This window comes from Carlito syrichta, unplaced genomic scaffold, assembly GCF_000164805.1.
Source record: "Carlito syrichta isolate Samal-C Ts95f unplaced genomic scaffold, Tarsius_syrichta-2.0.1 Scaffold309276, whole genome shotgun sequence".
NCBI classification, from domain to species: domain Eukaryota; kingdom Metazoa; phylum Chordata; class Mammalia; order Primates; family Tarsiidae; genus Carlito; species Carlito syrichta.
In genome coordinates this window covers 1,464,375-1,480,871 of record NW_007253372.1, presented here as the reverse complement: position 1 = coordinate 1,480,871, position 16,497 = coordinate 1,464,375, and the positions used below count along the sequence as shown (strand labels likewise).

Here is a 16,497-nt window from a genome sequence, read left to right as displayed (position 1 = left end):
CCAAAGTATATATAAGTACAGATTAAATTTATGACATTAATTTTGTTACTTGCTTTACGCATTACTGTCACATTAACTTGGGAAGATCTAGAGTAAGTTTCCTCTTTTGTAACATTTGTCTGATTGTGTGAGGCTTTTTAATCCTGTAGTTTAAGAATGATGTTTAAAACACATTTTTCTTTTTCTCTTAGCCTCTCGAATTGCTTTGGCACTCACTAGATGAATGGCTAGTTTTAATAGCTACAGAATTGATGAAAAACAAGAAGGACTCAACAGATATCACTTCTATTTTACTGAAACAAAAAGGCCAAGATCAGGATGCTGCTTCCATTCCTCCATTTGAACCTCCAGGACCTGGAAGCTATGAAAACCTATCTACTGGCGCAGGGGAATCAAAACCAGATGCTCTTGCAGGGAAACAGGAAGCCAGTGCGGATTGTCAGGATGTTATTTCTATGACAGCTAACCGGCTAAGTGCTGTCATTCAAGCTTTTTACATGTGCTGTTCTTGTCAGATGCCTCTGGGGTAAGAAAGTTTTGGCTTATTATTTTTTTCTGATAGATGAAGAAAAAGCAATGATATTTTTTGTAATTTTAGTAACAGTAAATAATTTATTGATTTAAGGTTCTATTCTGTTCTTGTTTTAGGATACTCATTGTATTAACCTAGATCTAGTACAAAATAATTAAATTTTAAGCAAGTGACGTATAAATTCTTACTATGTAACCTGGTGAATGTCACCTTGTATAGGATATCTTTGTTATGTATTTAAAATATGTAGAGCATAGATATGTAAAATTTCAGAATTTTAAAAAGTTACTTGTTGATATAATCTGCTGATGAGAAGTTACAGTGTATGTATTTTTTTCATTTTACAAACTGACTGGGCATGCTTCAGTGTTCTAAATTTATAAAGAAGATCAAACTCCATTTTTTTTTAGTTTAGAAGCCAGTCTAATTCAATATTTATCAAATTTGCTATATTTTATATCACAGACTTTTGTTTATACATTCTGATTGGTTTTTACCCCCCACAGAATGACTTCACCCCGTTTCATTGAATTTGTCTGCAAACATGATGAAGTTTTAAAATGCTTTGTTAATAGGTAAGCTTTCTGGGATTTAGAAACTTCCCTGATCACCTTTCCTCTTTTTACTCAGTTTTATCTCAACAAAAAAATTTTTATTCCTGTGACTATTTAAAATATGCTCAATAACAAGTGAAAGTGTAGTAGATGTGGATTATTATGTGTTTTTCTTCTGTTTCTGTATCATATATCTGAACTTGCATTTCATTAATGCCACTTGTCCTTCCTGTCAATTTAAACAAAATATATTTTTCTTTTAGAAACCCCAAAATTATATTTGATCACTTTCACTTTCTTCTTGAATGTCCTGAGTTGATGTCAAGATTCATGCATATCATAAAAGCACAGGTAGAATTTTTTTAAATCTTATTTTTAGTCTACTTAATTAAATTTAAAAAATTTTAATATTGTCTGGTGGAATAATTATCATACTTAAGACCTCCTGCTATAAGAGGAATGGAATTACATGTTTCTAAGAGGAGCAGATTTACTTTAGCAATGTGTATTAAGTGCCTACGATGTGCAAAGGCCTATGCAAAGCCAATAGAACACATCACCACATTTCCTGAAATGAATTTCATGGAACACTTGTCTTATAAGACTGATTGTCCTGATTGAAAAGGATTTTATCGGCAAGTACATTTAGGAAATATAACATTTTCCCTTTGGAAATTTTTAAAGTACATTGGCAGCCTGTTAAAGGTTCTGAGAAAACCTTTTAGTAAAAATAGTGATTTAACTTTGCCAATCTTCAAAACTTATTTGACTTGACAACCTTTCCCCTAACAGGGTTTGTACCTATTTCTTAACATTCTTCCATCCAAGCGCTCACTGGGAGCAACCCTGCTTAGCTTCCCAGCTCATGGCGCATCTGGTGCCTGCGCTCCATGAAGCGCCCTGGCTATTTCTTAACATTCTTGAGCCTAGGTTTTTTCATCTATAAATGGAGTTAATGACACTAGCCTCATAGAACTATTATGAAGAATAAACTGTGAAGAGTGACTGGTATATATGCTCAGTAAATGATAGTTGTTTTGGAGATAGAAAACAGATTTCCTTTCTCCAAGAGGATCTCAGTTTAGCAGTGGAGATCGTAAACATAAAGTAGTAACTTCATTAGTACCTGGTTCTTTAGGAATTTAAGGGAGGAAGAACTTGCTTCTGGCTGCTTATGATCAAGAAAAATTTCAAAGAGGAGGTAGATTTTAAGGTACCTTGAAAAACATGCAAAATTTTGATGGGAGTAAAGGGGGAGGATAGATATTCTAGCTAACATGAGGCAGGGCATATGGACGGAAACATATAAAACTATAGTGGTTACAACAGAAATTTTATGTAGGTGAGGAGTAGACATAATTCTGGAAAGATAGGCTGGGTTCATGTTGCCAGATTGAAGAGTTTTCTTTGTTTGCTAGGCTGCCAGGAGCCACTGATTACTTTACTTTAGGAGAATGACAATCCTGCAAAGTTAGGAAATAATGTCAAATAGGTAGTATAGTCTGGAAACTGTGGTTTGGTTAGTAGTCATAAGATAATAAATATCATAGGTGGCTTTTAATGTCTTTAGGGACACTGACCCTTTTAGGAGTTAAAAAAACTAAGAACCAATTTTTATTCAGTTATGCACATGCATATAGGGTCTTTTGACACCTGTCCAGTAATTATAATGTAAAAGGGAAGATAATAATAACTTACATTTATTAAGTGCTAATTTTAGACCAAATTACTATATATTTGATTTATATGATTATTTAATTTTCTTAAACAATCAAGTAAGATTGGTACTCTTTGATCTAAGCTGAAGGGTTAAATAACTTAAGTCATTCAGCTACTAAGTGAGAGAATCAGAAGTTAAAAGTTTATCTGGTTCTCAGATCCTTTTTTTAAACCTATACTATATGATTCTGTTTTGGGCCAAATGTGATAATAGGTGAAAGAAGAGTTTAGGTTTTGAAAGACAGGTAGCCTGCTATTTTTTAATACTATCTCTGCTTTTACTTTCTTCCCTATTCCCTTTCTGGACAATTCAGTGAAAAAACATCTGTATCTACCTTGATGACCCAGAGAAGGGAATTTTGTTGCCTGACCAGGGTGAGAAGGGTGTCTGTGTAGTGGTGGCCCAGCATGAGGTTTTGGAGCATGGGCGTGGTAAGGAGGGCATCTGTGTAGAAGAGGGGCTCAGTGTGGGTTATGTGACTTGGAGCTGTGTAAGGAAGACGTCTGTGTTGGGGCTGGTGGCAACTGATCAGAGTTGTCTGACGGAGCCCCAATAGGGAATGAGTCAGGGAAAAGCCAGGGGCTGAGTCAGGGAAAGCAAGAGATGAGCCAGAACATTTTGTTGAATAAGAAAGTAAGGAGGTATTCAAAGAATGATGGGATTATGTCAGAATGACTCAGAAGCCAGTTTGAATGGACTCCCACTGCCAAATTTGGAATAATTTAAACATCAAAAGAAATAATGATAGCAGCATATTGTAAATAAAATAGGAACTTATGAGTCTGTACTGAAAATGGTAATGAATAAATGGAAAGTTTGGTGAGGGGTAGGATATTTATACAGTCTTAAAGTATCTCCCCAGACTACTTACTAATTGCAAAGAGAGAAAGGGGGCTTACAGTGAGAAGCTTGGCAGCAATCAAAGAAGATCAGAGTGTGCCAGATGATAGAATACTCTGAGAAGAACATGACATCACTTGAGAGTGATATTCCTGCCAAAGATGCACACCTTGAATCTAAACATGAGGAGTCATCAAACTTAATCCAGTTGAGGAGGGACTTTCTACAAGAAAGTCCTGTGGACCTGCAATCTTTAAAGTATCAAGGTCATGAAAATTAGGAAAATATTGAAGGAGCTTCACCAGAGTGAAGGACCCTAACAGAGACAGGACAATTAAAAACAGCTCATGAGTCATTTTGGTATAAAGGAAATTATTGGGAAATTGGCAAAGCTTGAAAGAGTATTTAAGGATTAGATATATTGCTATTATCAGTGTTAATTTCCTGATTTTGGTGGTGGTTATCTAGTTATGAAGGAGAATTCCCTTGTTTGTGGGAAATATATACCAATATATTTATGGGTGTCTGGACATCATATTGGCAACTTGCTCTCATATCACGGGAAAAAAAAGTACTTTGTACTCTGGTGTACTTGGAAATTTTCTGTTACTTGGAGACTGTTCCACCAACCATATTAAAAAGCTGTCTCTGCTAAGGGATTGACTTCTTTCTCTGTTGGTGGTTTTCAGGTGGTCAGTAGTTAAAGGAAGAGATGTTTGTATTGCTATACAAATGCTATTAAGAGAACCATGTGCAATCAGTCCTGTTTTGTGAATTATTTATGAAAACGCAAGTACTCAGGTTACATACAAAAATGTGCTGCCTTTTGGCTTTGTAGGTGTTTGCATGTGTGTGTGTGTGTGTAGGTGCATCTTCTAGATATCTTGTTAGCTTGCGAAGGCAGAAATTTGTTCCATTTGAATTACTTAAAATTGCCATTGGTTTTTATTTCTTGGCTCACATTTTGTAGATAAGGACATAGTTTAATGTCTTATAAAAGGAAGTAAATTTTCTTTTTAAAAATAGTAACACTAATTTTAACATTGTTGTGAGTGACAATAAGAACAATGCCTATTTATTGAGTATTCTGGGTGCTGAGTATTTCTGCATGTTTGTAACATGTGTTGCATTTTTCTCTTCTGTAAGATGGGGATAAAATTCCCTTTTTAAACTTGTAGTATTGTAAGGGTTGCATGTGGTAATGCATGTGAAGTGCTTTGAACAGTACCTGACTAGTAGGTGCTTAATAAGTGTGTGCTAATTTATGATTATGATTATTACATTCTGTATCTGCATTATTTCATTTAATCCTTACAGTTAGCTCTTGAAGTAGGTATTATTTTCTTCATTTTATAGGCGAGAAAACTAAACTTCTAGAAGGATTAGTATTTTCCTTGAGATAAACCTTTTAAGTGACAGAGTCAGGACTTCAAACCATGTTTATCTGACTTCAAAGCCCATGCTTAAATACTTTGCTTCTGCGTAATGTTTTTTTCTCTCTGCTTTTACCAAAGTTTCCGAAATAATCAGCATTAAAATTTTCAGTACTTTATTTTCCAGCCTGTTTACTAAAAATGAAATGTTATATTTAATTTATATGCACAGTAGTGCATACAATACTGTATAATAACATCACTGCTTTATTCAAAATGTGGAAGACTGAAGTATGGACAAAGTGAAACATTTAACTTTGAAAAAGGGAGCATTTTTTTTCTTACTGAAAGAACACATGTTAAAAGGCAGAGGTCATCTCACCAACCTTAATTAATATTTTTATCAAGAATTGATAAGTATTTTTCAAGTCTTTTAACGCAAAACAAATATTAAACTTAGCCAAGATGAAGATATTTGTTGGTGTCCTAAAAGAAACTTTTTTGTGGTGTTGGATGGTGTTGATCATACTTACCTCTTGAACCTTTTAGCTTTTGTGGTATTTCACTACCTTGGTTCTCCTTTGATGGTTTTTGGCTGTGTGTATTTATTTGCTAAGCAAATTCTCATTTATGACCTGTGATCATAATTTTTTCATTCTTAGTGTTTGTTCTCTATATCTTTCATCTCTTGAACAAGGTACCTTACCCTGTCTCCACCTTCAACTTTGTTCCTGGCTTTATTTCCAGTGTCTCAGCTACAGTCCAGTCCAGTATTTATTTCCAAGTTCCCAATAGTTCTATCTCACAATAACTTTAAATTGAAGCTTCATAAAACCTTATTCATTTTCTTTCCACTGGTATCTTCTAGGATTGTGAGGGTAGGTATAGGGAGAGAGGTCCCACCCCAAGTGATTTCTATTAATAAGTTCACTCTCTAGAGATCTTATCTTATATTTAATGTTTATTTACAGGATAATGTCTTTCAGATTTACTTCTTTGTTCCCCTTTCCTACCACAATCACGACTTTTATTATCCAGTACCTATGATTGCAGTTGCTGCCTGGAGGGTGGTGCCACATGCTGGTGCCACCCTCATTTTAATGACTGCGGTTACCATGTTACTCCTCTGACCAGATGTTCACAGTGGCCCGTGTAGCGTTCCTTGATTCTCAGGATCCATAATTATGTGCTCAGTTTACTTGTGCAAACATATTTGTTTTAACTTGTGGGGATGGAACTCAGTTATGCCAGTGTCATCACCAGGTCTTCCCAGGAAGCACAGTCTCCTTCTCTCTGCCTTTTTTCTTGTTTCTTTTAGCCTGTGTGCCCTCTTTCCTTCCTGCTTGGGCAAATCCTACCTAACTTTTAGTCCTGGTTCAATTGTTTCCCCATGAAACCTTTGTACTCATCTGAACCGTTTCTAATTTCTTAGTATATCTGTAGTTCGTATTTCACTGTTTAGAACTTAATATATACATATTGTATTATTCTATGTTAATCTAGTCTCTTTCTTTAGCTATATTAAATGGTTTTTAGTGAGGAAATTGAGATTTTTACTGCTTTTATGTTACATGCAGTGTTGGCACATACTAGGTACTCAATACTACTTTCTATTTCATCATAAAAATTACAGATCACTTGCAGTTGACTTTATCTGGCAGGTGAACAAAAGGGAGAGACTTTCTTTACTGTTCAAGAGATTTTATTCTTCAGTTTTTAGGGTAGAGGAAGGTGAAAGGGTAACAAATTTATTTCTAGTTTCTGTATATATTCCAAAAGGTAGAAATAAGAAAGTTAGGTATAAAATATCATTTTCATGAAAATTCAAGTGGCACATACAATATAATTTTTCTGGGTGTGAAAATTCATTCTAATGAATCTTGGACTTAAATTGAGAATAGATAAGTTCAATGACATCTGATATTAAGTTCTTATAGCCTAATTTATCAAGTTTTTTTCTACTGAAAGTGTAGGAATTTTTAAAAATACATTCTCTGTGTAGTCAGAGTATTTCACCTAAAATTGGTCTTTTTTGAATAGTAATTGAAATGTTAAAACATAAGTAGTAACTGTTTATTATAAATAAAGGCCTAAGAATGATTTTTTTTGTAGACAGTAAATATGGTAATTGGGTAACTGAAATACTACTAACATATTTTCTGTTATTTTTTGTGCTAGCCTTTTAAAGATCGCTGTGAATGGTTCTATGAACATTTGCATTCAGGACAACCAGATTCAGATATGGTGCATAGACCAGTGAATGAAAATGACATCCTGCTGGTTCATAGAGGTATGCTTAATGAAGAAACTGATATATATGTGAGGCACAAAGTACTTGTTCCTGTAAATTTTAATATGTTACAATTAACCAATGCTACATATTTAGATTCTATTTTTAGGAGTAGCTGTGAAGTTGTGTCAAAAGCAAATTGTGCAAAGCTAAAGCAAGGAATTGCTGTACGGTTCCATGGAGAAGAAGGCATGGTGGGTATAAAAACAAGTGACTTAGAAATCACTCTGTATAAAAGAATAATTGAAATGTACTTGAATGAAGTTTAATATTTAGTTAATAAGGGAAGAAACTTAAAATGATTTTAATTTTGTTGTTTAGAAAAAATATTTTCCAATATAATATATCACTGTTGATGCTTAATTTTATTTTCTTGAACTCAGGGTCAAGGTGTTGTGCGTGAATGGTTTGATATTCTGTCTAATGAGATAGTCAATCCCGATTATGCATTGTTTACCCAGTCAGCTGATGGTAAGTTTTATGGTCTAGATGATTTTTTCTGTGACTTGTCACATTTTTCAAATTACTTCAGTATATTTTATCTTTCATTTCCACAGTAACCCTTTGAGCATTGTGGGGTACCCTCATTGTATAGACGAGAAAACTGAAATTCAGTTTTTATCTTCATCCACACAGTTAAGGAGTGGCAGAATCATAAGTGGAACCTGACTCAGTCCAGCACTTTTTCTTGTAAACTATTGGTTCCCTAATGGTTGTCTCAGGGACTAGTGCTGGCCCTAAGGAAGTTTTTATCAGTCTTTTGTAAAATAAAACTAAATTTATTCGGTTTGAGGATTGTCCTTTAGTCTACTCTTTTGAGTTAAACTTCCCTTTCATAAAATAATGGTACTTGTAGATAGACTTAATAAAAGTCCTTATTTGGAAAAACAAAATTTGCTCACCCTATTTGAGTTTCCAAGTTTTAAAACTTACTGGTTATGAAAACTAAAGTATAGAAATCATGATACAAAATCAACTCATAATCTATTTATGTATACTAATTTTATTTTCATCCTTATTAAGAGATTAAGACCCAGTTACTAAAAGCCTTACTTAACCATATAAGAGAAGAAAATTGTATTTAGGAATTAAGAATTTCTAAATGTGGAAATTCTTTGGGTAGATCTTAATGTTTTCAATATATTTTTTTAAACTTGTTTTCTAAACGAATTAAGATGCTTACTATAGAGAAGTAGCGTAGTGTGGTGGTTAAGAGTTTGATCTTTGGGGTTACACTGGGTGTAAATCCTGGCTCTGCTACACTTTGGTATGATCTTGGGCCACTAACTTTTCTGAACTTCAGTTTCCTCATTTGAAAATGGTAAACTAGCCGGGCTCGGTGGCTCAGCCTGTAATCCCGCGCCTTTGGGAGGCTGAGGTGAGTGGATTGCCTGAGCCCGCGGGTTCGAGACCCGCCTGGGCAGCGAGACCTCATCTCTACAATGGTAGTGCATGTCTGTAATTCCGGCTACTTGGAAGGCTGAGGCGGAAGGATCGCCGGAACCCAGCAGGTCGAGGCTGCGGTGGCCGGAAACAGCCACTGCACTCCAGTCTGGGTGTCAGAGTGAGACTCCAACTCAAAATAAATAAATAAATAAATAAAATAAATCAAAAAGTCAGCCGGGCGTGGTAGCGCATGCCTACAATTCTGGCTACTTGGAAGGCAGAGGTGGAAGGATCACCGGAGCCCAGCAGGTCGAGGCTGCGGTGGCCGGGAGCGGCCACTGCACTCCAGTCTGGGTGACTAAGTGAGACTCCAACTCAAAAAAAAAAAAAAGGAAAAAAAAAAAGAAAATGATAAACTATGTTTTGTAGGGTAGTAAGGTTCAGTTAGCTGATATGTGAAAAGTTTTAGCCCAGTGCCTGGCATTAAAAAAACATAAAGGAAATAGTAGACACTCTTATTGTTATTCTGTGAACATGATATTTTCTTGTGCAGTAGGATTTTTCTGAGGGCATGAAAATAGCTGGAGGTCGGAGCTTTATTTACTTCTTGAACTTAAATTTTAGCATAAACTTTATATTCTGTTTTAACTAGTTTTCAAGTTCAAAACTATTATTTCTTTCCTGCAAATTTTTGTCCCAGTTGTCTCCATTTTTTTTTTAAGTTTCTCTTTATTCTTTTTAAGAACCCAGATTTCTCAGAAAGTACTTAGATAGAGAAGGAATTATACATAGAGCTAAGGAGGGAAAGAAGAGTCATCAGATATCTTTGTTGGTTCTTCAATAGCCCCAATCATTCACTAAACAGATAAAAAAATATTTGTGATCATTTCCAGAATATTAAACTTTTGAAATTATATTTATATCTGTCTTGGAATTCTTTTTAATATCTAGTCTTGTCTCATAACAGGAAATTAATCTCGAAAGGTACTTAACAGTGAATGATGAGCTTCATGTGGCTCATTTAGACCATTCTCATAATTTCTCAGTGAATTATTGTCAAAAATGTATACTAAATGGCCAAACATTTCACTTTCCAGTACTTTCCACTTTTTTCTTTGATACTCTTTCATTAGGTTTATCAGTTATTCATTCTTTTAGCCCAGGTGCCTAGAATAGTAGTACATAACATAAGCTCATTCTGTATTTGTTGAATGAATGACTGAATTTGTAATCTTAGTTACAGTCATCATCACTATTTATTTTCAGAACTTTTTCATCACCCCAAGCAGAAGCTCTGTACCCATTAAGCAGTATCTCCTCATTTCCCCTTTCCCTAGCCTCAGGCTACTGCTAATCTACTTTCTGTCTCTATAAATTTGCCCGCTAGATGCTTCATAAAAATGGATTCATATTCCATTGCACTAGATTTTGACAGTAATCAGTAACTATTGCCCTTGCCAGTTTTACTTTGACCTCAGAAGTAATTGTTTAAACTTAATTGTCTGCCATTAGGAAGAATTGGTTGGCTTGTGGACTTAGGTGATTGTTTGATCATTGTTAACAAGCATCAAGTTCATTGACTAAGTCTATCACTTAACAACAGTTAAACATACATATTTTTAATTATTCTCATAGGGTTCTATTCCAAAAGAGGCAAAAACTGGGGAGCACTTGCAGCACTTATAGATGAATGGGACAATGTCTTCCCTAGTGCACAGCCTGGTAGTTATTACCACACTGCCTAGGCAAATGTGTGTGTGTGACTGTGTGATCTTTTACTAAGTTATTTCCAGGCTCTCTGATGATCTTCCAGCTACTTTTGGTCACAAGTCCTCTAAAATTTTCTCTCTCTCCATAGACTTACTTTTATAAGTATGTGTGAATTAGCGATTCTCTTCTGTACTTGGTATTTTGCTACCTGTTATATAATTCACAAAGACCATTCCTCTGGAGGTTTATACATCATGGTAATCTCAGTTTTCTTGAAGTTGTTTGTTAATTAGTTTATCTGCTCTGAAATAATCTCTCTTCTGCATATAGATTCTTAAGAATCAATTGCTTTCTATTTATTTCAATAGGAACAACTTTTCAGCCCAATAGCAACTCCTATGTAAATCCTGATCACTTGAACTATTTTCGGTTTGCTGGACAGATTTTGGGACTAGCTTTGAATCATAGGCAACTGGTCAATATTTATTTCACACGATCATTCTACAAGCACATTCTCGGTATGGCTCTATTATTATTTCTGTAGGCATTTATTTATATTATTTTTCTTACAGTTTAGAGAAAACTAAGTAGAGTAGCTAAGTGGGATTTTGGATGAGATTTTTATTTTGATTGAAGACCATCTGTGTGTTAGGCATTTGAGGGCCTGGGGAAGAGAGAAATGACCTTTTTTTAAAAACACTCATTGCCTGAAGTTTTTTTTTTCCATTTTAGTGTATGTTTATGTTAGGAATGCATTTTAATGTGAGTATTCTTAAGATAATTGGCACTTTTAAAGTTTATAATAGCTTCCTGAATAGCTATTTCAAAGAAAGATTATATTGTAAAAATGTGGAAGAAACAGATTCTTAATTTAATAGACTTTCAAAATCAGGAATCCATTTAAAACATGCAGTAAATTGGATTATATTTTGCAGTTTTTCAGAGTATCTGTAGAGGGCAGTATTTTACCATTAAACAGATTAGGGAAGACAGAAACGTTTAGATTATAACTGCTGTATGTTTACATTTTTTTAGGTATTCCTGTAAATTACCAAGATGTGGCATCCATTGATCCAGAATATGCCAAAAACTTGCAGTGGATTTTAGATAATGATATTAGTGATCTGGGTCTAGAGCTAACCTTTTCTGTTGAGACTGATGTGTTTGGAGCAATGGAAGAGGTGCCTTTGAAACCTGGGGGTGGAAGTATTCTTGTGACGCAAAATAACAAAGTGAGTATTGAAATTTTTACCTTAGCCATTGTCTATAACTTGACCCTCGTAATTTGTTGATTACTCTAAATTCTTCTGGCACTTGCTACAAAAACTTTTACTGTTAAAGTTTCATAACAGATAAAATATTTCAATTAGCAAAACCATCAAATATCAAGCTTCAAATTAGAAAGGATCATTTGAATACTATGCTAGCTATGTTGAAATGGTTCCTAAAAAAGTCTAGAGCACAATTCAGTTGATTGTATACGTTGGGCACCTACTTTGAAAACTCTGATTAGAAATATAAGCTTAAATCAAGATAATGTTGCAAAAATTGCTATTTCATGTTTTAAAGATGTAATATCAAAAACTTCTAATAGAGAAAAGAAGAAATACGAGTGTTTAAGCTTTGTGCATACTTTTGGGATCCAGTAAATCTGTCACCTCTTGATTTCTTTTTTTACTTTATTATTATTATTTATTACATCTCCTCTGTTAGTACATATTATGTTTAAATCTTGGCATAAATCTTGGTTTTAAATTTCACTGTTGAAAATCATAATTTGATTTCATGTATATAATACAGTTTTATGTTTTGATGTATATAGGATATTTGGAGTCAGAAAATATGGTATGAATTCTAGTTCTGTTGCTTATGAGTAGCAACTTCCAGTTAAACAAGACCAAAACCTTTTTCCTTTCTTTCAGTCAGGTTGTAATTCCACAACAGCTTCAGAATCAACTAGCTATAAGAAGCAGTGTCCATTGAACCATTTTGTAACTTACAGATTTGGTGAAATATGTATTATTTTGAAAAGGGCCACACTTTAACAACTTTTTAAACTCAGTTTTCTGTTCTATAGAATTGCATAGAATACCTCCCATACAAAATTGTTATTTGCATTTTGTAAAATGAAAAACACAGCATGAAAGTTAGTTGTTATTGGATAGTATTCTATAAAAATAGGCTCCTAGTTTCAGATATAAGAGGAAATTGGAAACCTATATCAAGCTATGTTATTTTACTGTTTGAAACATATATACCAAAAAACAAGATTTAATTTTGTTGGAAATAAAATCAGGAGCTGAGTTTTTATGGAATTATACTTAGAAATTTTTTATCGTGTCCTCGCATTGTGTTCACTTAAAATATGAAGCCATAGAATCTTCGATAAGCAGATGATTGTTTTTGGTGGCAGAACCGTAAACATGAGGACACTGAAGCCTAAAGAGTTAATGGCAAAGCTGAGGCCAAAATCCAAGTCTCCTAACTTCCAGTCTAATGTTCTTTAATGTGTGTATGCAAAATTAATCATTTCAAGGAAAACTTAACCAAGTAAGTTTTTATATGAGTCATTTTAATGAGTCATGTAAAGCTGTAGGAGATTAAAATAGTAAAATGCTTAAATTAATTTTTAAACCTACATGAGCTTGCCAATGAATGAAAATATTTTTAAAGTCTTTGTTAGATTGTCCACCTTGCATCAGCCCCCAACCTTTTTGGCATCAGGGACTGGTTTCATGGAAGACAGTTTTTCCACAGACCAGGAAATAGGGGGAATCATTAGATATTAGATTCTCATAAGGAGCACACAACCTAGAGCCCTTGCAAGTGCAGTTCACAGTAGGGTTGCACTCCCCTCCTGTGAGAATCGAATGCCACAGCAGTTATGATGGTAGGCATAGCTCTGCTCACCTGCCACTCATCTCCTGCTGTATAGCCTGGTTTCTAACAGGCCATGGACCAGGTCTAGTCCATGGCCCAGGGATTGGGGACCACTGTTGTAGTGCGTTTATTATTTTATTTTACACTGGCAACCTGTGCGCAATTAAAATATGCAGCTATAGAATCTTCATTAAGCAGATGATTGTTTTTGGTGGCAGAACCATAAACATGATTCTTATGTATGAATACTATATTTGGTGAGTAGATTTGCTATGCTTCTCAGATATATTTTATATAATGAGTTGGAAAGGTCCATTAACAAGTGCATGATGTGTAGCTGTATTTCTACTTGCATCTCCTAGCACCCCTCACTATGACATAAATTTTGTTTCGATTTTTAAGATACTTATTATTTTGCATTTGTGTTTTTATTGCAATCTAGAAAGAAGGAAAATATTGAATAAATAATAAGAAGAATGTGCTCACATTGAGGATATGACCCTTCATTGTGAGTCTCATCTGAGGCTGGATACTATTGTAATGTTAAAGAGCTTGAAACTTTTGTTTCTAAGTTTAATGCATTTTTACTTAACTAATTGCTTGCTTGATAACAGGCTAACTTTTTTTAATGATTAGAATTGATAATAGCAGGACCTCAATCATATGTTAACTATTCTCAGCATTCTTTTTTTATATAAATGTTTCTCACAATAAATTGAGCCTCTTCATTTTCTGAGTTATCAGTAAGAGTCAAGTGTGGTAATTATATATCAAATTACTGATATTTAAGCATTTAATGATTATTTAATAAGCAACCTGATTCATATAAAACTTTTTAAAAATCCTGAGAAACACACCACATTTTAAATTGGTTGTTTGCCTTATAAATTTTAAACTCTAAACGTTTCTAATCTTATTTCTTAGAGATATTATTATTTTTTACTTGTACAGTGTCCTGAGTTTTTTATTACTTTAGAGGCAGACTTTTACTTACTTATCTTTATAGGTACAAAGTTATAATTGTCATGTTTAGAGCTCAACTTTATAATTTTAAACATATTGAAGCTTAAATGACTTGCTAAACTTGTTAGAGGCCTATGTAAGCTGATCTCCACATGGGGGAGTCTTTTATTCCCCAGTTTTATTAAAAGGCATTGGTAATTATAGAGTGAAACCAAATGGGTGAAAATGCCTTTTGTTTAAAAAGCAGTGTGTTAAATATAAGCAATTGAGACAGAACAATATATATTAGTTCCACATTTGAAGTATAATGATCTTTTAAATTTAATTTCGTATCTGTCAATGATTTGTTTTAAAACCTAGGGGGAAAAAACCCTAAACCCTATGGATTCAGTTTGAAAATGGCTGAATTACCAAGAGGCAAAAATTTAACATTTAAAATAATTTTCATTTTTCATTTTTAAAAAGAAATTCTGCTTTCTCCATTTATTCTTAACTGGAATCATAGGCCATAAATTATTGAGTTAGTTGTGGCCTTTTTTGCTCACATCTTTAGTTCTAGTTCATAGATTGAATGGTAAGCTTTATGGGTTTTAAATGTTGGCGTCACTTTTACAATAGTAATCATAAAGTTAGGCAGGCTGTTAGAAAAAATTGGGAATGGGATGGGGCAGGATATAAGGGAAAAGGAAGAGGTGACCTGGATGCTATGTTACAGAGGAGAAGCAGTAAGTGGTCAAGTAGAAAAATGGAAGGGAAGAAGGACATGTTCTGGACTTGCAGGAAGGCACAGAGGTGACACAGAGTATGACATATTTGGGAAACTGTGGTACTCGTGATGCTCAGAGTTGCAGAGCAAAGTAACCAAGTGGAAAAACATGAGGTGTGGGAGATAGAAAGGACCATGTTCTGAAAGACTTTGCATCCACAATTAGGAATTTGAAAATTATTCTGAAGGCTGTGAGGATGATGGTAGATGGCAAAGAGGGGAGTGACATGATTAAATTTCTGTTAAAACAACAAACTCACTGTAGAGTGTGAAGAATGGGTTAAAATAGGGCAATACTGGCATCAGGGCAACTGATAGGATGCTGTGGCATTGATCTGGGGAAGCATCCACAAGAAATTATACAAGGCAGTGCCAGTGAGACTGGAGAAAATGGCATAGCTTTTTTGGGCATAGAATTTATATAACGTGGTAACTGATTGTTTGGGAAGCTGAAAAAGAGAGAGGATGACTGCCACTTTTGTGGATTTGGTCACCTAATGACTGGTAGTGTTGCCGTCCTCCTTTTCATCAACGTCTTTATCACTGTGATATCAATATTATCATTATTTTCTAGTGATGATAATAGCTACTACCTGTTGAGTAATTTGTATTTTATGTATTTGAACTATGTTCTTGATGTGTTTCTCATTTACTATAACAGGCTTTGAGAGAGTTATTTCTCTTTATTCAGTGTGGAAACAGCCTTAATATTAAAACATCTGACATTTGTTAGGTTTTTATAATGTGCTAGACACTGTTTGAAGTGCCTTATGGGTATTAAGTGAAACAACCTTGTAAGGTATAGATACCCATTTTTACAGGTGAGGAAACTGAGGTATATAGAGGGCTAAGTCACTTTCTCCAGAACCACATAATGAATATGTGGTGGAGCTGGGATTTGAACCCATGCAGCCTATAAATTTCAAGCCCACTAGTGACTACAACACTGTATTTCTTTAGAAGTTGAATAGCTGCCCAAGAGCACAAAACTAGTGGCTGGTTTTCCCTTGGTTTAAATTGAGGTCTGCAGCCGGGCTTGGTGGCTCAGTCTATAATCCCTCGCCTTTGGGAGGCTGAGGTGAGTGAATTGCCTGAGCCCGCGGGTTCGAGACCCGCCTGGGCAACTTGGCGAGACCTCATCTCTACTGTAAAATAAAAAATATTAGCCGGGCGTGGTAGCGCACGCCTGTAGTTCCAGTTACTTGAAAGGCTGAGGCAGAAGGATCGCCGGAGCTCCAGCAGGTCAAGGCTGCGGTGACCGGGAGCGGCTACTGCACTCCAGTGAGACTCCAACTCAAAAAAAAAAGAAAAAAAAAGAAAAAAATTCAGGTCTGCCTGATAGTATAGCTGCCAGGCCTCCTAGTTACTAAAGCAAAAAAAAAATGAACAAAGTAGTAAATACTAATTTAGTATGTTTTCCCTACTTCATTTTGATATGGTTAAATTTTTATTGCTGTTTTCACTTGACCTACTTCACATATAC

At 34.7% G+C, this 16,497-nt stretch overlaps 1 protein-coding gene across 2 annotated transcripts in view; it reads left to right on the top strand.

Moving 5' to 3' along the window:
- Nucleotides 1-16,497, top strand: part of HACE1 (HECT domain and ankyrin repeat containing E3 ubiquitin protein ligase 1) — a 100,506-nt gene that overhangs the window by 57,790 nt on the left and 26,219 nt on the right. For both annotated transcript variants that reach the window (XM_008067055.2, XM_021717090.1), the window contains 8 exons: nt 192-526; nt 1,039-1,107; nt 1,350-1,437; nt 7,198-7,309; nt 7,406-7,503; nt 7,693-7,780; nt 10,774-10,923; nt 11,441-11,637. In XM_008067055.2, the coding sequence (XP_008065246.1) occupies nt 192-526; nt 1,039-1,107; nt 1,350-1,437; nt 7,198-7,309; nt 7,406-7,503; nt 7,693-7,780; nt 10,774-10,923; nt 11,441-11,637 (1,137 nt within the window). The remainder of the gene's footprint in view (nt 1-191; nt 527-1,038; nt 1,108-1,349; nt 1,438-7,197; nt 7,310-7,405; nt 7,504-7,692; nt 7,781-10,773; nt 10,924-11,440; nt 11,638-16,497) is intronic.